Source organism: Schistocerca piceifrons, chromosome 1, assembly GCF_021461385.2.
Source record: "Schistocerca piceifrons isolate TAMUIC-IGC-003096 chromosome 1, iqSchPice1.1, whole genome shotgun sequence".
Lineage (NCBI taxonomy): Eukaryota > Metazoa > Arthropoda > Insecta > Orthoptera > Acrididae > Schistocerca > Schistocerca piceifrons.
This window is the reverse complement of record NC_060138.1, coordinates 736,085,784-736,110,416: the sequence shown is the minus strand read 5'-3', so window position 1 is coordinate 736,110,416 and position 24,633 is coordinate 736,085,784. Positions and strand designations below refer to the sequence as shown.

At 44.2% G+C, this 24,633-nt stretch overlaps 1 protein-coding gene across 1 annotated transcript in view; it reads right to left on the bottom strand.

Moving 5' to 3' along the window:
• LOC124773404 (trypsin-1-like) overlaps positions 1 to 19,415 on the bottom strand; it is a 174,897-nt gene extending 155,482 nt beyond the window's left edge. The window contains exon 1 of the mRNA XM_047249402.1: positions 19,358 to 19,415. Within this exon, the coding sequence (XP_047105358.1) occupies positions 19,358 to 19,415 (58 nt within the window). The remainder of the gene's footprint in view (positions 1 to 19,357) is intronic.
• Between the last annotated feature and the right edge of the window lie 5,218 nt (positions 19,416 to 24,633).

Below are 24,633 nucleotides of genomic sequence, written 5' to 3'. Positions count from 1 at the left end.
GTGCCGACATTGTGCATGCTCTGTTGCCTGTATCTATGTGCCTGTGGTTCTGTCAGTGTGATCATGTGATGTATCTGACCCCAGGAATGTGTCAATAAAGTTTCCCCTTCCTGGGACAATGAATTCACGGTGTTCTTATTTCAATTTCCAGGAGTGTACGAACAAACGGAGGGAGTCGCCATGGTTAGCCCACTCTCACCGGTGGTAGCGAATTTGTACATGGAGAACTTCGAGGAGGAAGCCCTGTCGTCATCCGAATGGAAAGCTACTTGCTTTTTCCGTTACGTGGACGACACGTTCGTCATCTGGCCACATGGTATGGATAAACTCCTTGGCTTCCTTACACATCTAAACTCCATACACCCCAACATCAAATTCACTATAGAGACTGAAACGGAGGGTAAATTAGCTTTCCTTGACGTCTTGGTCAAGAGAAGGGCTGACGGCACCATAGGTCATGGGGTGTATCGGAAGACAACGCACACTGATCTGTATTTGCACGCAGACAGCTGCCACCACCCTTCACAGATGAATGGGGTACTTAAAACTCTAGTACATAGGGCGCGCACTATCTCTGACGCAGTCTACCCCAGGAATTGGAACATCTGAGAACTGTATTTCGAAAAAATGGGCACTCAGAGTGGCAGATTCAACGTGCTCTCCGCCCAACCACTACAGCACAATCTGTGAAGATGGATGAAATCACAAGGGAGGAGGTAGGCACTGCGTTTATTCCATATACAGGCGTACTCTCGGGGAAAATCGCCCGCATTTTGAAGAAACAGCGGGTCGGAACTGTGTTTTGTCCTCCAAATAAGACTCGTGCACTGGTGGGGAGCGCCAAAGATGACCTCGGTTTGAGGAAGGCCGGCGTGTACCAGATTCCGTGTCAATGTGGCAAGTCGTATATTGGTCAGTCGATGCGTACCGTCGAGGATCGATGCCGTTAACACCAGAGGCACACTCGACTGATAAATCTGAGCAAGTCGGCGATCGCTGAACATTGTTTGTCGGAAAATCACGCTATGGAGTATGAACGCACGAGGATTCTGGTACAGACATCGAGATACTGGGACAGCGTTGTTAGAGAGGCCATGGAAATTCGCACCAATGACGACCTCTTAAACCGTGACTGTGGCTATAATCTTAGCAAGGCTTGGGAACCAGCGATTGGGTTAATCAAGAGTAAATCGAGCAAACGTATAGTTGTGACGACCACGGCGAACAGAGCAATCACTCCCGGCGTCATCTCAGACGCCGTCGCAATCTGTTCCACCGCGCGACCGTGGCGCGGGGCGCGGACGGCGGAGGGAGCGCGCCGCGGGCGGAGGGTATTTAAACCGGCCGCCGCCGCCACCGAACCCAGTTCCCTCTGAGCAGCCATAGCGTACGGATCTCCGTGGCGGCACGTTCACAGGAGCTCAGTCCGTCAGTTCACCTGATGATCGCGACATGTATGATCGCCGAAATATTGTGCCCGTTGGACACTGCAGACTGGCAGTACACCCGTGGATATTTTGATTATTAAATACGCCGGGAGAAACTCAAGAATCACATACTTGGCTCAAGAATCATGAAAGAGGTTTGTATACATGGAAGAGGCCTGAAGACACTGGCAGGTTTCAGATAGGTTATATAATGGTAAGACAGAGATTTAGGAACCAGTTTTTAAATTGTAAGACATTTCCAACGGCATATGTGGACTCTGGCCACAATCTATTGGTTATGAACTGTAGATTAAAACCGAAGAAAACGCAAAAAGGTGGGAATTTAAGGAGATGGGACCTGGATAAACTGAAAGAACCAGAGATTGTAGAGAGTTTCAGAGAGAGCATTAAGGAACAGTTGATAAGTACAGGGGAAAGAAATACAGTAGAAGAAGAATGGGTAGCTTCGAGAGATGAAATAGTGAAGGCAGCAGAGGATCAAGTAAGTAAAAAGACGAGAGCTAGAAGAAATCCTTGGGCAGCAGAAGATATATTGAATTTAATTGAAGAAAGGAGAAAATATGAAAATGCAGTAAATGAAGCAGGCAAAAAGAAATACAAACATCTCAAAAATGAGATAGACAGGAAGTGCAAAATGGCTAAGCACGGATGGCTAGAGAACAAATGTTAGGATGTAGAGGCATATATCACTAGGGGTAAGGCAGATATTGCCTACAGGAAAATTAAAGAGACTTTTGGAGAAAAGAGAACCACTTGTATGAATATCAAGAGCTCAGATGGAAACCCAATTCTAAGCAAAGAAGAGAAAGCAGAAAGGTGGAAGGAGTATATACAGGGTCTGTACAAGGGCGACGTTCTTGAGGACAATATTATGGAAATGGAAGAGGATGTAGATGAACATGAAATGGGAGACATGATACTGCGTGAAGAGTTTGACAGAGCACTGAAAGACCTAAGTTGAAACAAGGTCCCGGGAGTAGACAACATCCCATTAGGACTACTGACAGCCTTGCCCTGACAAAACTCTATCATCTGGTGAGCAAGATGTATGAGACAGGTGAAATACCCTCAGACTTCAAGAAGAATGTAATAATTCCAATCCCAAAAAAAGCAGGTGTTGCCAGATGTGAAAATTACCAAATTATCAGTTTAATAAGTCACAGCTGCAAAATACTAATGTGAATTCTTTACAAACTAATGGAAAAACTGATACAAGCCGACCTTGGGGAAGATCAATTTGGACTCCATAGAAATGTTAGAATTTGTGAGACAATACTGACCCTATCACTTACCTTAGAAGATAAATTATGGAAAGGCAAACCTACGTTTCTAGCATTTAAAGAAAGCTTTCGACAATGTGGGCTGGAACATTCTCTTTCACATTCTGAAGGTGGCAGGGGTAAAATACAGGGAGCGAAAGGCTGTTCACAATTTGTACAGAAACCAGATGGCAGTTATAAGAGTCGAGAGGCATAAAAGGGAGGCAGTGGTTGGGAAGGGAGTGAGACAGGGTTGTAGCCTATCCCAATGTTATTCAATCTGTATACTGAACAAGCAGTAAAGGAAACAAAAGAAAAATTCGGAGTAGGAATTAAAATCCACGTAGAAAAAATAAAAACTTTGAGGTTTGCTGATGACATTGTAATTCTGTCAGAGACAGCAATGGATCTGGAAGAGCAGTTGAACGAAATGGACAGTGTCTTGAAAGGAGGATGTAAGATGAACATCAACAAAAGCAAGACGAGGATAATGTAACGCAAACGAATTAAATCGGTTGTTGCTGAGGGAATTAGTACATGAGTTTTGCTATTTGGGGAGGAAAATAACTGAGGACAGTCGAAGTAGAGAGGATATAAAATGTAGACTGGCAATGGCTAGGAAAGGGTTTCTGAGGAAGAGAAATTTGTTAACATCGAGTATAGATTTAAGTGTCAGGAAGTCGTTTCTGAAAGTATTTGTATGGAGCATAGCCATGTATGGAAGTGAAACATGGATGGTAAATAGTTTATACAAGAAGAGAATAGAAGCTTTCGAAACGTGATGCTACAGAAGAATGCTGAAGATTAGATGGGTAGATCACATAACTAATGAGGAGGAACTGAATAGAATTGGGGAGAAGAGAAATTTGTGGCACAGCTCGACTAGAAGAAGGGATCGGTGGGTAGGACACGTTCTGAGCACCAAGGAATCACCAATTTATTATTGGAGGGCAGTGTGGGGGGTAAAAATTTGTAGAGGGAGACCATGAGATAATTACACTAAGCAGGTACAGAAGGATGTAGGTTGCAGTAGATACTGGGAGTTGAAGAAGCTTGCACAGGATAGAGTAGCATGGAGAGCTGCATCAAACCAGTCTGTGGATTGAAGACCGCAACAAAAAACGGTAGGCCGCTGATGGTCAATGACTGGAAACTGTAGCGACCTTAAAATATACAAGAGTACTGTTACATATTAGCCCTCAAGCAGCAGCACCAATTATTGTGTTCAACAGTTGTGCGGTGCAAATTCGCTCGCTATCACTGCGTTTTCTCAGTTATAAACCTAGGACATAGCTACATAGTGTATGTAATCACAAAAATAGTTTTTGTAAATGTAGACATATAACTTTTAAAAGTGTCTGAATTGGTACAAAAATTATTGTAGGCCTATAAATAAATGTAATGCAACCTTATTTCGAAGTTTGACAATAGTCTTTACACATAAGATATATAAGCAACGTTAAAACACAGTGAAGTACAAAATGTAACTAAAAAGGGAATGGTCCAATAAGACATGTCGAAACCTACCCTGAAATTTTTTACGCAGGAAGAAGGCAACGAAAGAAATGCACTGGCAAAATTTTAGCTGCTAAGAGGCACTGCAAACATTTTGTAAAAAATGTTGAAGTTACACGTTTTTGTCTCGCGAAGAACAGCTTATAACAGCGGTTTGTACAGCCCTGCCCGCCTAACGCACGGCTCGGAGAATCACTCACTGGCACAACTGACGTCGTCCGAACCATAGTTCATGGAATTGTCACAGTTATTTCCTATTTCTTCTAACGTATCCACAATTTTAAACGAAACGTCGATATCATTCGAATGAATGCCAAGGAAATCAACTAACAAATGACACATATGTATGTCCTCAGGAGAAGTATGTGATTTCGGCCTGGAAACCACGTTCTTCATATTTCATCAATGCAAAATTGAGAACGTTAATTGGATTCCACATTACTGTGAAACTGTAAGAAAAAAAAGGCACTATTGGTTGGCAAGCCTCACGAAAGCACAACAAATATTAATTCAGCTTCATCTGTATTGTCAATACTTTCCAATAATGCAAAAAGCAACTGATAATTTGTAATAGAAGTTACCTCAGTGGCTAATTCGAGAGAATAATAACTAAAAATGTAAACGTCGTGTGACTAGGGCCTCCCGCCGGGTAGACCGTTCGCCGGGTACAAGTCTTTCGATTTGATGCCTCTTCGGCGACTTGCGCGTCGATGGGGATGAAATGATGATGTTTAGGACAATACAACACCCAGTCCGTGAGCGTAGAAAGTCTCCGACCCAGCCGGGAATCGAACCAGGGCCCTTAGGATTAACATTCGGTCGCGCTGATCACTCAGCTACCGGGGGCGGACAGAATAATAACAGTGCACTGTAGTGTCAGAGAAACTATCAACGATAGGCAAGCTGAAACGTCCTTTAGAAATTACGATCGGGTTGTGTCGTGTTTCCTCCTGGCGCGCTAGGAATTTGTCAGTTTTTAGCTTCTTTTTAAATACTTGCAGTGCCTCTTAGCAGCTAAAATTTTGATAGTGGATTTCTCTCGTTGTCTTTTTCCTGTGTAAAATAGTTCAGGGTAGGTTTCGATATGTCTTATTGGACCATTCCCCTGTACAGGTCGCAGTATTTACTAATAAGAAAAAGAAAATTATTACAATTTTTCGTTAGGCCTGTATGCGAGAAAACTATCTAATCTACGAACAGAATAGAGCTATATCATTTACTTGTCACATATTTTGTCATATGCAATGATTTTATTGAGAATTGTGGTATTTAGTGCCAACTTCACAATTTTGACATACAGTTACGGTTTTTGAGAGATATTCACACATGTAACAATGACAGGTAGTACATTTTATAGGTGCAGATTTGTTCTTAGCTCTTCCACAAATCGCACACCGTCCTCTCTCCCTTGCTGACGAAGGTCCTTGTTGTTCCTCGTCTTTTGGCTTATACCTCCTCAGAAACGCCTTTACGTCTGTTTGCAGTGACACAGTAGTTGATCTAATAATTAGGTATGGTTTCATCATCTGAAGAACCAAATTCTTCAAAAGTGTTCTACTGGTTGGTTCATTTTGATGACTGTTTTTGTAAATTATAAAGGTGTTTATTGCTGCTATGTTGAGTAATGCATAAAAGAAGCCCAATGGCCATCTCCTTGTCACTCAAGAAACGCTGTATCTGTCACACAACTGGTCAACTGTGTTTACTCCTCCTTTTGTCGCATTATAATCTGAAATTATCGTTGGCTTCCCTGTCTCTTCATCCACAGTTCCCTCGTCGTGCATCGTAGAGACCAACAACACAGTTTTGTTCTTTTTAGGAACATGTGAGGTAAGAGTTGTGGCTTTTTGAAAGCCAAAAATGTTAGAAGCAACTGCACGAACTTTGTGTGGTAAAAACTGTTTGGGCGCTTCTCTTTTACTCTTATGTAGTGTACCAATCGTAGTGACGCCTTTCTGTTGGAGAGATAACGCTAATGAGTAAACGATGTACCAATTATCAGTAGATTATTTCTGCTTCACCCTGACATTGGCTCTACCAATCTGTTTGCAACGTCAGTGGGCTCATTTAGTAGGCGGAAAGGTCCATTTGGTTTCTTCTCACAGTAAAGTTCTAAATTGAAAATAAACAAAAGTCTTAGTACCACACAGATCATAAATTTTCACTCTACTTACATGACAGTTAGCACGGTGCAGATCTACACCCAGCGGCGCCGACTTAGGGGGGCAAGGTACTTTGTGCACCCCCTCCCCCCCAATAGTTAAAAGTAGTGGCCTCGCCCTCCCCTCCCCCCCCCCCCCCCCCAATATTCAAACATGCATTTCTCACCGCTCTCTCCCCCTTCCTCATCCTTTACTGGGAAATTTGTTAAAACTTGCACATACATTTTTGCATAATAGTATGTAATGATTATGTAGGAAAAAAAATACCGATTTTACGAGCTATTGCGTATTCCTTTCTGCTACTCCTCCAACCTCTGCATATGACGAACTGTCGTGACAGGGTTTGTCCCCTGCATCTGTACTATTCGCACACTTTTACTGTACGGAGGTATGCGGGGAACGAAAGCTCACCATGAGCTCGCAGGGTTTGGCTGCTAGGACGAGCTCCACCTCCTCCCACAGCAACCTGCTGGCAGCTTGTAAAAGAAACTAATGAGCAATAGTGACACCGAATTTGATGGCGATCGCTAGAAGGAGTAGGTAACGTTAAAAACTCTTCATTCATTTTTGTAAATTCTGTTGACAATCACTAGGTACAACACCACACAAATCAGACCGGCTCCAGGGATTTTGTCGCCCCCGCGCGAACATGTCAAGCGCCCCCCCCCCCCCCCCCCACCCCCCTTTTTCGACATAGGCAACTTTTCCCACAATATATTTCATACATGACGCCTTTTTTCACATATCACACTCATTCGTCTCTTTGTTGTGAATATGTCTTTAAGATCAAAGCAGCAGTCAGTGATACGTTTACAGTGCAATACATTTTAAGCCATTTTTGTTGGAGGAAACGTTTCTTTCGTAAATCGGAGCACACTGTTTCTGTATCATAGATAATTTTCAATAAGACCCTTGATTTTATGAATAATTTATATTTACAATTTATTCTCACATTCCTTCATTTACGCAAGATGGATTTGCCACCCCCAAAAATCTGCCGCCCTAGGTCATGGCACAGTTCGCCCCTCCCTAGAGCCGGCCCTGACAATAATCAACACTATTGTTACATGGCTACTTCTTGTTAGGCGCACAGTACTGTTACGCAGGCCGCAGCTAATGCTGACAGCGAACGTAAATATTCCGGAGCTGGGCATCGCCGGTGGTCAGGTAGTCTTATGTGACTCGGTTCAGTTGTTAATCTTTCGTCCCTTACTGTCCAGTTTAAAATGGACAAGTTTATAATTAGGAAGAAATGTGACAATGTGGCAAGTGTTAGCGATGGTGAAGCTAGACCCAGTGTTAGTGGTGCTGTGTGTGACAACAAAAACACAGATAGTGACGAAACTGTGGCGGTGACAAAAAACACTGTTCCCGGAATAAAACGACACTGTTATCAGCCCTCTTGGAAACATCAGTTTGCATGGATTGATTACAATAAGGCAAAAGATGTTATTTTATGCAAAATTTGCAGACAAATGTTTGATGAAAATCGTTTTCAGTTTTCTCACAAAATGGAAAACCTTTCATGGAAAGTGGTTTTTCGAACTGGAAGAAAGGGGTAGAAAAGTTGAAAGCGCATGAAGCATCGGGCTGCCCCAGAGAAGCTGTATTGAAATTCAAATCCTTAAAATCGAATGTCAATGTACACTCCTGGAAATTGAAATAAGAACACCGTGAATTCATTGTCCCAGGAAGGGGAAACTTTATTGACACATTCCTGGGGTCAGATACATCACATGATCACACTGACAGAACCACAGGCACATAGACACAGGCAACAGAGCATGCACAATGTCGGCACTAGTACAGTGTATATCCACCTTTCGCAGCAATGCAGGCTGCTATTCTCCCATGGAGACGATCGTAGAGATGCTGGATGTAGTCCTGTGGAACGGCTTGCCATGCCATTTCCACCTGGCGCCTCAGTTGGACCAGCGTTCGTGCTGGACGTGCAGACCGCGTGAGACGACGCTTCATCCAGTCCCAAACATGCTCAATGGGGGACAGATCCGGAGATCTTGCTGGCCAGGGTAGTTGACTTACACCTTCTAGAGCACGTTGGCTGGCACGGGATACATGCGGACGTGCATTGTCCTGTTGGAACAGCAAGTTCCCTTGCCAGTCTAGGAATGGTAGAACGATGGGTTCGATGACGGTTTGGATGTACCGTGCACTATTCAGTGTCCCCTCGACGATCACCAGTGGTGTACGGCCAGTGTAGGAGATCGCTCCCCACACCATGATGCCGGGTGTTGGCCCTGTGTGCCTCGGTAGTATGCAGTCCTGATTGTGGCGCTCACCTGCACGGCGCCAAACACGCATACGACCATCATTGGCACCAAGGCAGAAGCGACTCTCATCGCTGAAGACGACACGTCTCCATTCGTCCCTCCATTCACGCCTGTCGCGACACCACTGGAGGCGGGCTGCACGATGTTGGGGCGTGAGCGGAAGACGGCCTAACGGTGTGCGGGACCGTAGCCCAGCTTCATGGAGACGGTTGCGAATGGTCCTCGCCGATACCCCAGAAGCAACAGTGTCCCTAATTTGCTGGGAAGTGGCGGAGCGGTCCCCTACGGCACTGCGTAGGATCCTACGGTCTTGGCGTGAATCCGTGCGTCGCTGCGGTCCGGTCCCAGGTCGACGGGCACGTGCACCTTCCGCCGACCACTGGCGACAACATCGATGTACTGTGGAGACCTCACGCCCCACGTGTTGAGCAATTCGGCGGTACGTGCACCCGGCCTCCCGCATGCCCACTATACGCCCTCGCTCAAAGTCCGTCAACTGCACATACGGTTCACGTCCACGCTGTCGCGGCATGCTACCAGTGTTAAAGACTGCGATGGAACTCCGTATGCCACGGCAAACTGGCTGACACTGACGGCGGCGGTGCACAAATGCTGCGCAGCTAGCGCCATTCGACGGCCAACACCGCGGTTCCTGGTGTGTCCGCTGTGCCGTGCGTGTGATCATTGCTTGTACAGCCCTCTCGCAGTGTCCGGAGCAAGTATGGTGGGTCTGACACACCGGTGTCAATGTGCTCTTTTTTCCATTTCCAGGAGTGTATTTAGCCAGAATTTCAAAGAAAAACTGACACAAATGAAAGAAAACCGAGCTTGTTTACTAAAAATCATATGTTCCCTCCGTTATTTAGCAGTGCAGGGGCTTGCAATACATGGGCATACTGATGAAACAAGTATGTTTGACAATTTATTACGCCTTCGATGTGAAGATAAGCAGCTACTTTTAATATGGCTACAGCGAGTAACTTACAAATGGACATCCCATGATGTGCAAAACGAAATTTTGGTCATTTTAAGTCATACAATTCTTAGAAAATTATTGGAGGATATCAAGAGTGCAGAGTATTTTGCAATAATAGCAGACGAAACAACAGACATAGCCACCAAAGAGCAATTTAGTATCTGTATAAGATTTGTTGATGCTTCGCTAGAGATAGAAGAATATTTTTAGGCCTATACTCAATACAAAGTACCACAGCTAAGGCTCTGTTTGATATTATTATCGATATTTTAAGACGATTTGATTTGCCTACATCTAACTGTAGGGGCCAATGCTTTGACGGTTCAGCTAACATGGCCGGATTATATAACGGTGTCCAGGCAAAGTTTATGGAAATGGAGAAGAGAGCTATGTTTGTGCACTGCCTTGCACACTGTTTAAATGTAACACTACAAGACACTGTGAAACCAGTTCCAGAATGTCGGAACGCATTGAATGTTATGAAGGACTTAATACATTTTGTGAGAGATTCACCTAAAAGATTAGATCTTTTTGCTCACCTGAAGGCAGATGCCTCTACAAATTTGAAACCACTCTGTCCTACAGGATGGGCCGTAAGATACTTGGCAATGTCTTCAGTTTTGTCCAACTATACAGAACTCCAGGAATTTTTTCTAACTGTTTCAAGAAATGACAGTTCAGACACTGGGGCCAAAGCAAACGGCTTTTTGATTAATATGCAGACATGATTTCTTTTTCATATTATCACTTTTGGTAAAACTGTTTGATCACATTGATACCGTAAACATAGCACTACAGAGGAAATCCCTACACTTAGAGGAGGCCAATAAGATGATTTCCACTTCTATTAAATTTATGAGAAACAATTTGGAATCATTCTGGGGTGAAGCAACTTCAAAATGTCAAGATATGGATGCTGATTCCCCAAAAGTACCCCGTAGAAGAAAAGTCCCTAATAAACACGATGACTCCATCAATTCATCTGTAGAAACATTCACTGAAGTATGTGGCAAGTATAGAAGATTGTATTATGAAACAATGGATACATCCATCAGCTTCTTTGAATAACGGTTCAAAACTCAATCTTTCATGTTTGTAAATCAAATTGAACAATTTCTTCTTGATGATAACAAACATTCATTCGATACGTTATCTTTCTACGAATCAGATACAGACGAAGAACCAAAGAACGCTTGCTTCTCCACCAAAGTATGTTTCATGAGATTATCCAAAGTAGTGATTCTGCGAATATTAGTTCGTTGGATGACATAGTGAAGTACCTAAAACAGGAAAACCACCTGTTTGACCTACTGCCTGAACTAGTGAAATTCATACGTGTAGTGCTGACGATTCCGGTAACGTCCTGCACCGCTGAGCGATCGTTTTCTTGTCTGCGGAGGGTGAAAACGTATCTTCGTTCTATAATGAGGCAGGATCGTCTTAATGCCATCGCCCTTCTCAACGCCCATAGAGATGAATCGATGAATCTCGACCTTGATGCCATATGTGACGAGTTCATATGCAGGAATGATCTGAGGAGGAGTACATTTGCCATCAAAAGTTAAGGTATGTTTCTTCAACTTTATTTATGTATTTGTTTTGTACCACTACTGACCTATACTCCGACTGAAATGACATTGTGATTGACGTTTCAGCGAGTCGAGGGGTAGGGGCTAGTCGCCAGCCAATCGTAGTTTGCATGATTTTCAGCTGTTTGTATTTTTCAGTATCCTCAAATCATTTTTGTTTCTTGAAAGTTGTTACGCTGTGAGGGGAATTTCCCAAGAATATGATCTCATAACTCAAAACGGAAAGTATGCTTGCATAATACACCTCTCTCCTTCAGCACTTGTGTTGTTCCATATAATTCTATTTCATAGGTCATTTTAGATTGCTTAGAATTTAAGAATGTGACGTGGGAATTCCATTTCAGATTGTCTTGTAAGTAAACAAAGCAATTTTGTTTCAGTGACACTTAATTTCTTGGTTTCCCAAAAAATATTTGGTTTTAATGGATTTTTAATTTTGCTGTGTGTGGAATTGTATAGTGGTTTTTTTAGGGTTAATCAGTAGCTTATTCCTCACAAACCACTGTGAAATCTTTTCATTTGTGACTTCAGCATACAGCCTAAGAACCTTTCTATTTCCACCTTCAATCAATACACTGGTATCATCTGCAGATAGGACTGGTTTGGAATGTCGAACATGTAGATGGAAACGCAAAGTTATCCGTCAAATGTAGTACCTAACAAAATGATTCATTCCCCCCGCCCCCCTCCCCCCCCCCCCCCCCAAAAAAAAAATATTTTCAAGTCGGTGCCTCTATCTACTCCAGTGATCCGCTTTCTAATAAAACTTTATTTGGATAGACACAGTTATGCGCTAGAAAGTCAGAAACTTCACTGACGCCATTGTCAAAGCTTAATAGAGGAATAGGTAAAGCGGAAATACGGCCTCTCCAATATTGCGACAACAATCAGCATTATAAAGTTCTGGTAGTACTTGCACAAGCACTGCCCCTTGAGTGATTTAACTTGTCCCATAGTGGAATAACCACACAAAACTGATTGTAGGGAAGGCAGATGTCAGAACCACACGAATATTCCTGTGGCAACGTAATCTACCCACTATTGGCAAAGTATAAAATCCTTGTTTTGCCGTCTCTTGTTTACTGCTGGCTGGCCTGGACCCAAGAGGGATCAATAGAGGGAATAGAGAGGATCCAACGAAGAGCAGCCCATTTTGACATGGGTTCGTTTAGCAAGTGCGAGTGTGTTCTGGAGACGCTCACTAAACTACAGTAGGTACATTGTGCATCACCAGGGTCGGTTTAAGGCCCAAACCACACAAGTAGCCGTTTGGGGCTCTGAGCTAGGTTCTCGCACGTCTCATAGCCTCATTTGTCAGCTTCATGATGAGCTGGCTGCCATTTTGTTAACGGCCATAGTTATTGTGATATTTGTGCATTAAGCAAGGTACTACGAGAAATTGTAATGTTTGGCAGTAAAAAGTAGGGGACGCTGTGAATTTGGGTTTGACGCATGACTACTGGCCATTAAAATTGCTACACCATGAAGATGACTTGCTACAGACGCGAAATTTAACCGACAGGAAGAAGATGCTGTGATATGCAAATGATTAGCTTTTCAGAGAATTCACACAAGGTTGGCGCCGGTGGCGACACCTACAACGTGCTGACATAGAAAAGTTTCCAACCGATTTCTTATACACAAACAGCAGTTGACCGGCATTGCTTGGTGAAACGTTGTTGTGATGCCTCATGTAAGGAGGAGAAATGCGTACCATCACGTTTCCGACTTTGATAAAGGTCGGATTGTAGCCTATCGCATTTGCGGTTTATCGTATCGCGACATTGCTGCTCGCGTTGGACGAGATCCAATGACTGTTAGCAGAATATGGAATCGGTGGGTTCAGGAGGGTAATACGGAACGCCGTGCTGGACCCCAACGGCCTCGTCGAGATAACAGGCATCTTATCCGCATGGCTGTAACGGATCGTGCAACCACGTCTCGATCCCTGAGTCAACAGACGGGGACGTTTGCAAGACAACAACCATCTGCACGATAGTTCGACGACGTTTGCAGCAGCATGGACTATCAGCTCGGAGACCGTGGCTGCGGTTACCCTTGACGCTGTATCACAGACAGGAGCGCCTGCGATGGTGTATTCAACGACGAACCTGGGTGCACGAATGGCAAAACGTCATTTTTTTTTGGATGAATCCAGGATCTGTTTACAGCATCATGATGGTCGCATTCGTGTTTGGCGACATCGCGGTGAACGCACATTGGAAGCGTGTATTCGTCATCGCCATACTGGGGTATCACCGGGCGTGATGGTATGGGGTGCCATTGGTTACACGTCCTGGTCACCTCTTGTTCGCATTGACGGCACTTTGAACAGTGGACGTTACATTTCAGATGTGTTACGACCCGTGGCTCTACCATTCATTCGATCCCTGCGAAACCCTACATTTCAGCAGGATAATGCACGACCGCATGTTGCAGGTCCTGTACGGGCCTTTCTGGATACAGGAAATGTTCGACTGCTGCCCTGGCCAGCACATTCTCCAGATCTCTTACCAATTGAAAACGTCTGGTCAATGGTGGGCGAGCAACTGGCTCGTCGCAATACACCAGTCACTACTCTTGATGAACTGTGGTATCGTGTTGAAGCTGCATGGGCAGCTGTACCTGTACACGCCATTCGAGCTCTGTTTGACTCAATGCCCAGGCGTATCAAGGCCGTTATTACGGCCAGAGGTGGTTGTTCTGGGTACTGATTTCTCGGGATCTATGCACCCAAATTGCGTGAAAATGTAATCACATGTCAGTTCTAGTATAATATGTTTGTCCAATGAATATCCGTTTATCATCTGCATTTCTTCTTGGTGTAGCAATTTTAATGACCAGTAGTGTAATACTGCGAACGAAATGGAGCTAACATATTGAATTTTTCTTTAAACTGGAAACGAGATCTGTGTTTACCGCCAATTTCGAGAAAATGGATTGTTTGTAGTGGTGTAGTTTGTAGTGTGTGCAAACGATAGAGTGCAAGTGAAATATTCACAACATCCATCATATCTCATAGACGGTTGGAAACTCTGGAATGAATTTTTGGTAGCGCAAAGCGGAGAGTATTTTGCCATATAGCTAACATTCGAACTTTCTTATATATTGCGATATATGCACAGATTTTTTCAACGAAATAATGTAATTATTTTAATAGCTATCGATAGCTAGTCAAATAACAATTGGAATGTGTTTGTATAACATAAGTGAAGGAATCATACTTCTATTATTATACTCAGTGTGGGCTGTTGACCTTATTTGTCCTCAATTGTTTAATTAATAGTCGCAATCGCAGCTGTTTAAGGGTATTAACGAGGTGAAATTGTGTAAACCCTGGTGTGTTTTGGGAAAAGAAGCTAATATAAGAGAAACAAATGAAGGTGCACAAGACAGGCGAAAATAAATCGCTCCCACTGTTGCAATTTCCGCGTAATCCTGTACTTATTGTGTTTTAATAAAGAACCGTTGATTTGTCGAATTATTTATCGTACTCACATAATATATAAATACTATCATTTGCTGACTAGGTAACTGTAGCTTACGAGTTTCATGTGATATTTGTTGCGAAGGCTTCGGCTACAGAACCACACCTTCCCCACCACTATCATTGTCTCTTCCCCAACCCCACCGTCTGCGCCGCTGGGGGCCAAGTAATATTGCACTTATTCCACCAAAAGGGATCCGTTACATTTTGGTTACACGATAAATCACACAAATCTAAGGATTGTCACTTCAGTTAAATATCAATGGATTAGAATTACAAACAAATTATAGTGTAATGATCACATTGATAACGTTGCGGGGAAGGTTTTGTTGGCAGAACTCTTAAAAGACGCAAGAAGTGTGCTAAAGAGACTGCCTACGCTATGCTCGTTCGTCCTCTGCTAGAATACTGCTGTGCGGTATTGGATCCTTTCCAGATAGGATTGTCGGAGGACAAAGATAACGTTCAAAGAAGGCAGCGGAAAGACTTAAGTGTCCGTTTCTTCCGCGCGCTGTTTGAGAGTGTAACGGTAGAGAAATAGCTTGAAAATGGTTCGATAAACCGTCTGCCAGGCACTTAAGCATGAACTGCAGGTAGTCATGTTGATGTAGATGCTTAGGATATGCTATTATTAACCTTGGGGTATTTTGACTAATAAAATGCAAGTCTGCAACCGCGGATGATGCTGTAGTATACAAAGAAGTTGCAGCATTAGAAAATTGCAGCGAAATGCAGGAAGATCTGCAGTGGATAGGCACATGGTGCAGGGAGTGGCAACTGACCCTTAACATAGACAAATGTAATGTATTGCGAATACATAGAAAGAAGGATTCTTTATTATATGATTATATGATAGCGGACCAAACACTGGTAGCAGTTACTTCTGTAAAATATCTGGGAGTATGCGTACGGAACGATTTGAAGTGGAATGATCATATAAAATTAATTGTTGGTAAGGCGGGTGCCAGGTTGAGATTCATTGGGAGAGTCCTTACAAAATGTAGTCCATCAACAAAGGAGGTGGCTTAAAAAACACTTGTTCGGCCTATACTTGAGTATTGCTCATCAATGTGGGATCTGTACCAGGTCGGGTTGATAGAGGAGATAGAGAAGATCCAAAGAAGAGCGGCGCGTTTCGTCACAGGGTTGTTTGGTAACCGTGATAGCGCTACGGAGATGTTTAACAAACTCAAGTGGCAGACTCTGCAAGAGAGGCGCTCTGCATCGCGGTGTAGCTTGCTCGCCAGGTTTCGAGAGGGTGCGTTTCTGGATGAGGTATCGAATATATTGCTTCCCCCTACTTATACCTCCCGAGGAGATCACGAATGTAAAATTAGAGAGATTCGAGAGCGGACGGAGACTTTCCGGCAGTCGTTCTTCCCGCGAACCATACGCGAGTGGAACAGGAAAGGGAGGCAATGACACTGGCACGTAAAGTGCCCTCCGCCACACACCGTTGGGTGGCTTGCGGAGTATAAATGTAGATGTAGATTTCACAGCAAAATACCGAGCGCTTCGGCAATGCTCAGCGCTGGATGATGAACTTTTTCCCGACATAGAATAAACGCCCTAAAAGCAGCGGAAAATCTTGCAAAGATGTTATTTATCCAAACACAATTACTGTGAGCTTGGGTGACGACTTTCCTGCAGCTACAGCCATCTTTTAAACAGTTACACCAATGCAGATAAAGCATATTTAATTTACTTGTTGCCAAACCTGTGAGGGCTATCCGGAAAGCAAGATCCGATCGGTACCGAAGTGGAAACCGTGGTGAACAACAAAACTGTTTTATTTGCACAGTTTGCAACACCTTCCACCTACTTCTCCACATAGTCGCGGCTTCGACTGAGACATTTGTCGTAGTGCTGTACCGACTTTCCTATACCCTCGACATAGAAGGCAGCCGCCTCCGCTTTCAGTCACTTCTCTACGCTGGTCAGCAGTTCATTGCCTGTGCCAAAATGCTGTCTTCATTGCCGGCGGTTCATGAAGGCAGAGATCAACATCACAGGGAGCCAAGTCTGGGCTGTATGGAGGGAGATGAAACACTTTCCATCGAAAATGTTGCATGGGGTCCCTCATTGCCCCTGCAGCGTGCGGCCAGGAAGACTCTTGGAGAAGGAAATGCATGACAGGTACGTTATGCGGGTTTGCATGAAATCAGGCGCAACCTCGCAGTGGGCACCTACACTTGGTGGGAGACACTATTGTTCTAGACATCGTTACGTTCTCACTGTATGCTCAGAACCGAAAAGAGCGACGTGACGTGACATATTAGAGACACTGCACAACATGTCTGTACAAAGCTTCATAGGATTTTCACTGTCGTTTCCATTTCGCGACCTATCAGTCATTAGTTTTCGAACAGCTGTCGCGATTCCTTGCTTCTAAAAAAATTATGACCTTCAAATGAAAAGTGACATTTTATTAGCGTACTTATCGTTACAATCAGTAGATAGCTTTGTAATCAAAGATGTAAAAGTAATACGATCTTTAAGAACCTCAGTTATCTGGCTCGCAGCTATCTAGCCCTCAGTACTACACAGTGTTAACAAAAACATGAAGCTTTGTGACTGCATTGCAAGAGGGCGTCTGCCTCAATCCCCCATAATACCCAGTGTGAATCTCGGTTACAGCGTTAAAAGCGCACATTTCCTTCTGAATCATTTCACATTTCGTGTAATTAACTAAGTATTAGAACATTTATCGAAAATTGTCTTACCAAAAGCCGGCCGGTGTGGCCGAGCGGTTCTAGGCGCTTCAGTCTGGGACCGCGCGACCGCTACGGTCGCAGGTTCGAATACTGCCTCGGGCATGGATGTGTGTGGTGTCTTTAGGTTAGTTAGGTTTAAGTAGTTGTAAGTTCTAGGGGACTGACGACCTCAGAGGTTAAGTCCCATAGTGCTCAGAGCCATTTGAACCATTCTTTACCAAGAATCTAACTAAAATCACTAACATCTGAGGGAGGAGAGGGCAAATGAAATGTCGCTTGTGTGGAAAAATGTTCTCGAACCTGCACTGTCCATCACGAAGAGGTTTATTGTCAAAATTCAGGCAGCGTATTACCTTCTCCCACACACACCAACTGCCTGTGACTTGCCCATTATACCTGTTGACACCGAAACCGCATCCGATTTGCTGTCGAGAGCAGGTGCCATAAAAGTGGTTTAAATGGCTCTAAGCACTATGTGACTTACCACCTGAGGTCATCAGTCCCCTAGACTTAGAACTAATTAAACCTAACTAACCTAAGGACATGGCACACATCCATTCCAGAGGCAGGATTCGAACCTGCGACCGTAGCAGTAGCGCGGTTCCGGACTGAAGCGCCTAGAACCGCTCCGGCACAGCGGCCGGTGTCATACGTCATACCTGGGGGCAAGGGGGGCCCCGCAGCCGTCTTCCCCCCCCCCCCCTGGCTCTGGCTCTAAGGGAAAGGAATAAATATAGTGAAGTCAGGTGTTTTTCTTTCAAAGAAATGATTTAAAGGTCGGTATGATGCAGGTTTTAACAGGGTTCAACTAGAACTTTTCTATGGTTAATTACAAGCCTCGTTGTGTCTTCCAAATTATTAAAAATTATTCTTATCCACCGGTTTGGCATCCCCCCACTCCCTCCCCCGCCCCTATGACCTATCGCATGGACACTCCTGAGCAGGAGTAGCCAGCCAGTGAAGGGGTGCATGTACCAGACTGGGACAGTCAGTCTTCTAGCCCGTCCGTGTGGACTAGACCTCAAGGGAGCAATGGAAAGTGTTCTGCGTTAAGCAAAACATGTAATTTCTAAAATTCCTTGCCGGTTTTAGACTGTTTCCATGCTACTTTATTCACCTAAAATCATCTAAGAAACTTTAAAGTATGTAAAAATATAAACTTTTTTTTAGCAAAATGTTCTTGTGTGTTGGGGGGGGGGTGTCACGATCCCCATAATCGCTGCAGAGAGACAGAGAGAGAGAGAGAGAGAGAGAGAGAGAGAGAGAGAGAGAGAGAGAGAGAGAGAGAAAGAGACAGAGAGAGAGAGAGAGAGAGAGAGAGAGAGAGTGAGTGAGAGAGAGGGAGGGTGAGAGAGAGAGAGAAACAGAGAGAGCATATGCGTGTTCGTGTGCAAGTGTGCACAAAAGAACTACGTGCAAAACATTTTATTTTCATTTCAGTACGCGATTTTTTTATCACTGTAAGCCATTTACTCATGCTCGAATCATTAGATTTTGGTAAAGGGGCTGAAGACCTCGACATCCAAACAGTCCTACCGTCATCATCATCGTCATCCTACATCTTTGAAAATGTCAGTCAACATAATGCGTAGTAAAACAGACGTTAAGCATGATACTACATAAGAGTGTATGGCGATGACCCAATGTCAGTAAAAGTAGAAAGCTGTCACACTCTAACATCTCACCTGCAAAAACGAACCGAGCGGCTCAGGACAAAGCCTTTTTGAAGGTGTCGCTCGTTTAGGCATCCTCCTTAATAGTAGCTGTTGTAAAAACGCAGCTTTTTCTGGTATCTGACATACTGATTTGCATTAAGAGCAAATGATATCCTGAAGCTTGACGCCTACGATTAAAACCAGAGAAAAAAGAGGAAAGAGAAGAACTGTCATGGACTTGCGAGTGAGCAGGCAGTTTACCTGAGACAGCAGCGGCCCACAGAAGGAGCAGCGGCAGGGCGGTGCGTGCAGCGGCCATCGTGTGCGACTGCGACTGCGTTCGCCGCTGACGAACGCTGTTGCTTTATAGCTGAGGAAATCCCGTTATCGTCCTATTTCGTGGAAAGCATGCACCTTTAACAGTATGCACTCCTCACACATCCAGCTCAGCTGCGGCAACCTGGAGATTCTGAGATAAGTAGATTATTTGAGACAATTTCTCTTGAAGTGCTTTATCAGTGCTCGGCGCCGGCGTTTTCTCTAGACAAACCGCTGTAAGGCCACAGACTTGAGAAACTGATGCCACTTGAGGTTATGACGCAAGTGGCTTGGCAACACTTTAGTATATGAAACGTGACAACAGCTACCCACTTTAACTACTATCCGACAGCGTTGCCAAGACTGAAGTGTGTGATATATTTCATAATTAATTGTACTTAGCACGACCTAAGCTATTCACTAGTTTTAATTTCCTGTGTGTCTGAATGTATCATAGTTCCATTCTCTCTTTATATCCAAGGATGAGAGCGTGATTACTTGGATGAAGAACTGGTATAATCTTAAGTCTGTTTCTGCTGTCTATTCAGTCATTATTTTGTAAAGCCGGTTGCAGACTTATTAGTTGTGTACCAATGTCCATTACTCGGGAAGCGACGGAAGCGTGAGTGGAGAACTGTATGATTATCACGCCCGTTCTGAAGTCAGTAAACTGATTGACGTCAAAATGACAGAACATTTAGCTTTGCTGTTATCGGTGCGACGAGATATTAAATCTTAATCTTGTGAACACTGCTTTTTCGCGTTCTTGCTTGTTATGCATGCATGTTCTCGGTAAATTATGATCTGTTTATTTTTTCACTATCCGTTTTCGATACATTTTGACAGCCAGTATTTCATACTGGAAATATAAACGCGCAGGCTGTTGGTTCGGTACTGGTTCCAGACGCTTGAGTAATGTTGTAACATATATCGCACGAGTCTTTTGTGCACTTTCCGTTGGAGAGGTACATCTTTCTGACTTTACAAGAACGGCAACAGAACGGGACGGATGCACCCTGAACTGATATGCGTTTCCTTAACAAGTACAAACGAGATATGATAGGCTTGGGCTGTCTTCATCATAACGCCCGTTACAGGCACATTATGCCACAACACACAACTACGTACCGTTTTTCCCTCCGTCTGTGTCTCTTATTGCGTTAGAGACGAGCTGCAAGCTGTATGAATCCTTGATATGGTGACCCTTGCTTTTGGTTCAACCCCTAGCAAACAAATCCTGTTGGCCCGGGCTGTCAGTCTGGGGCAGGCCGTTGTGGCCGAGCGGTTCTAGGCGCTCCAGTCCGGAACCGCCCTGCTGCTACGGTCGCAGGTTCGAATCCTGCCTCGGGTATGGATGTGTGTGCTATCCGTAGGTTAGTTAGGTTCAAGTAGTTCTAAGTCTAGGGCACTTATGGCCTCAGATGTTAAGTCCCTTAGTGTTCAGAGCCATTTGAAGCATTTGTCAGTCTGGTTGCTCCATCGTTCCTAGTTTCCGTTGCAGTCGTCGTGCGATCAACTGCGATTGGTCGCTTGATGTGGCAGTAAACGTGTAAATTGTACATAGCTGCTATCTGGAGGTAAGAGGACGAATATAGGCACAATGTCTTGAACGCCGCCACCTAAATGTACTCACGGCTGACTTCTCAGCTCGGAAGAGTAGCACAATTTTTGGGGAAGGGTGATCAAATACCCTCCCTTCCTCCCTCTCGGCAGGCTCACAATACACATTTCTTTTCTCAGAACATATTTATTGTTAAGAGCCAGAATCTGGTGACAATATTCACCAACATGTCTTGTCCATGTCCTATTTTTCTACATAGCCTCCATCACGTTCTATGACCGTACGCCAACGTTGCGGAAGAGCTTGTACTCCCTGCTGGTGAAAGCTCTTGTCCTGTAGGCGTAGCCATGTTTCCACTGCATGACTGACACTCTCGTCATCTTCAAAGTTTGTTTGGCTAATGGTTCGAATGGCTCTGAGCGCTATGCGACTTAACTTCTGACGTCATCAGTCGCCTAGAACTTAGAACTAATTAAACCTAACTAACCTAAGGACATCACACACATCCATGCCCGAGGCAGGATTCGAACCTGCGACCGCAGCGGTCGCTCGGTTCGAGACTGTAGCGCCTAGAACCGCACGGCCACTCCGGCCGGCCCCAAAGTGTGTTTCCTGTAGAGAATTTTTAAGCGGCCCAAAGAGATGGAAGTTCGAGGGTGCCAGGTCTGGACTGCAGGGTGGATGAGGCAGTGACGTCCAACCCAATTTGGCGATATATTCTTGGGTTCTCAGACTTGCGCGTGGGCGTGCGTTGTAGTGTTGGAGCAAGACCTCTGCTGGATTCTTGTCCGGTCGAACTCGTCGGAAACGTTTCTTGAGTTTATTCAGAGTCTTTCCGTATGCCTCTGAATTGATAGTTGATCCTCTTGGCATCACATCCACGAGAATGACGCCATCACAATCCCACAAGACTGTCACCATGACTTTTCCAGCAGAAGGGGTTGTTTTAAACTTCTTATTTAGTGGTGAATGTGGATGATTCCACTCCTTTTTGTTTCCAGCGCAAAGTGGTGCACCCAGTTTTCGTCCTCCGTAACGATCCGTGACAGAAAGGCCTCTCCATCGGTCTCAAAACGCTCCAACAATTCAGATGAAATGGCCTTTGTTTGAAATTTGTGGTCCGCTGTGAGCATTCGTGGAACCCATCGTGAGCAACTCTTTGAATATCCGAGAGTCTCGATCATTTCAGAAACACTTCCAATGGTGACCGACAACTGTAGAGGCAATTGTAGAGTTGCGATGCGCCGGTCGACAGGAATAATGGCATCCGCACGATTCACCGTGTTGGGGCAGTGGCTGTGACAGGGCGTCGCGAGCGGTGGCTGATCATGGAGCTCAGTTTCTCCATTTCTTGAGGCTGTAACTTTCTTTACGCATCGCCCAACTGTACTATCAACTTTAGCATCGCCACACCCTGCACACAAACGTTTACGGCTGTTCACCACGGTTTCTTTTCCTGCACACAAGAATTCAATAACAGCACGCTGGTTGCAACGTTAAGTCGTATGTAGACGCCATTTTGACGCTGCACTACGGCTCTGCCATCTGCCAGAATTGTTCGAAACTTCACCGGCGCACAGAAAAAAACACGAAATGTGAAGCACCAACAATGACGTTGTCTATGAATATTAATGGCTTTTTAAAAAAACGTGGGGCATTACTTATTGAACGACCCTCGTTCTGAACAACTTACGCAGTGCATGGTCATCCACGTCCAGTTTCAGATTGCCTATCGAACGGTTACGAAAGCCAACAATAATTTTATTTTCAATATTACGTATAATTACTTACTGAATTTAAAAATTTTAATTGCTGTCATTATGTATTCATTTTGTGTTAAAGGTTTAACACAGGAAGACTAGTATTCCAGTTAGAAACTGCCTGTCTGTCTTGAGGCAGCTTAGCTCGGTACACGCAAATACCAGACTATATCCATTCAGTACATGAGAATGGGAGCATTTCAACAGACTTTGCACACAATTTCAAACCTTTATGAAAGTTTCACTCGCTGACAGCCCCCACAAAATCACACAACGGATAAAGTTTATCGTTCACTGCTTTTTCGCTGTAAATGCAGTAGAATTTCAGCAACAGGCATGACGTTTTAATATACTACTTCTTTACTACTGCCTCTATTTGCAGTAAATTTTGCAGACAGTATTTGCATATATCAATGAATTAATCTTCAAAATTAGATCATTGTGCAACACGTAGTTCAGGAGATGAAACATCATAAAAATTGAGATGTGCAAAAAACTAGCTTCCGCTTAAAACAGAGTATAAACTACCCAGACTATACTCATCCAGTATTTGATAATGAGAGAGCTTAGCAACTTCCAACAACCTTTAAACTTAATTTCAAACTTATTTAAACCTTTTCTCACTTATATGTTTAGCGACAAATACTTAACGTTTTTCTCATTTCTTCTTCTTCTTGCGTTACGGCCTCTGTAGGACCACGGGTAGCCCCTTCGTGGACTGCATTTTCCTCCTCTTCTCCCAGAACCTCTTAATTCTTCCTCTTCTTCTCTCCCGCTCTTCTTCCGAGATCTTCAGTTTCCATTTCTCCTGTCGGCTCCACTGGTGACACTCTAATCTTCTCCTGTATTCTTCTCTGTCATTGATCTCCGGCATATTGGTCCGTGTATATTTTCTCCTCCAATTTTTCTTTCCTTCAACCTTGATCCCAAATTCCAACCAGTCCTTCCGAAGTTCAACAACCCACTTGGTTCCTGTCTTTCCCCTTGTCCTCCCTGTTGTTTCCCACACTCTCTTCGTCATTCTGTCCATACTCATCCTAACTACATGTCCAGCAAACCTTGCCCTTTTGATTCTGATTTCCCCAGATATTGTTCTCATGTTCCGGTACGATTCTTCCCTAGGTCTTCGCATCCACATCTCTCGACATCTTTTGGGACTAGTTGTTCTGCCCCATTTCTTTCTAGTGTCATCGTCTTAGCAGCGTGTAATACTGCATTCCTCACTGTAGCCTTGTAGTGGCTTATCTTTGCCTCTGTGGATACGTGCTTTTTATTGTACATCTTTCTCGTCATGCAGAAGGCTGACCTCATCTTCTTTATCCTCTCTGTTATTCCCTCCTTGCTCCTGTTCCTTCCTGTTATAAATTCTCCCAGGTATTTAAATTTGTCCACCATGTGCACAGTGCCTTCCGGAGTTTCCCAGTCTCCAGTGTTATTTAATGTCTGTGTCCTGTTATAGGCGATCCTCAGTCCCACCTTTCTGGCTACCTTACTTAAGTTGTCGAGTTGTGTCTTTGCGTCTTCTTCCGTCTATGCATGGGAGTTTGATTCTTTAAATGATTACTAAGGCAGTATGTTGGTTTAACGCGAGCTACTCTTTTTAGCAACTCAGGTACAACTGTTATCAATTTCCATCCCTACTGTGTAGTTCAGTCCTTTCCTTTATGTGCCCTTTGTGTCCGCTCCCATAGCTGAGTGGGTAAAAAAAAAAAAATGTTGTCAGCGTGACGGATTACCGTCCTACGGGTCCGGGTTCGATTCCCGGCTGGATCGGAGATTTTCTCCGCTCAGGGACTGGGTGTTGTGTTGTCTTCATCATCATTTCACCCCCATCCGCCGCGCAGGTCGCCCAGTGTGGCGTCGACTGTAATAAGTACCTGCCCTCGGCGGCCGAACTC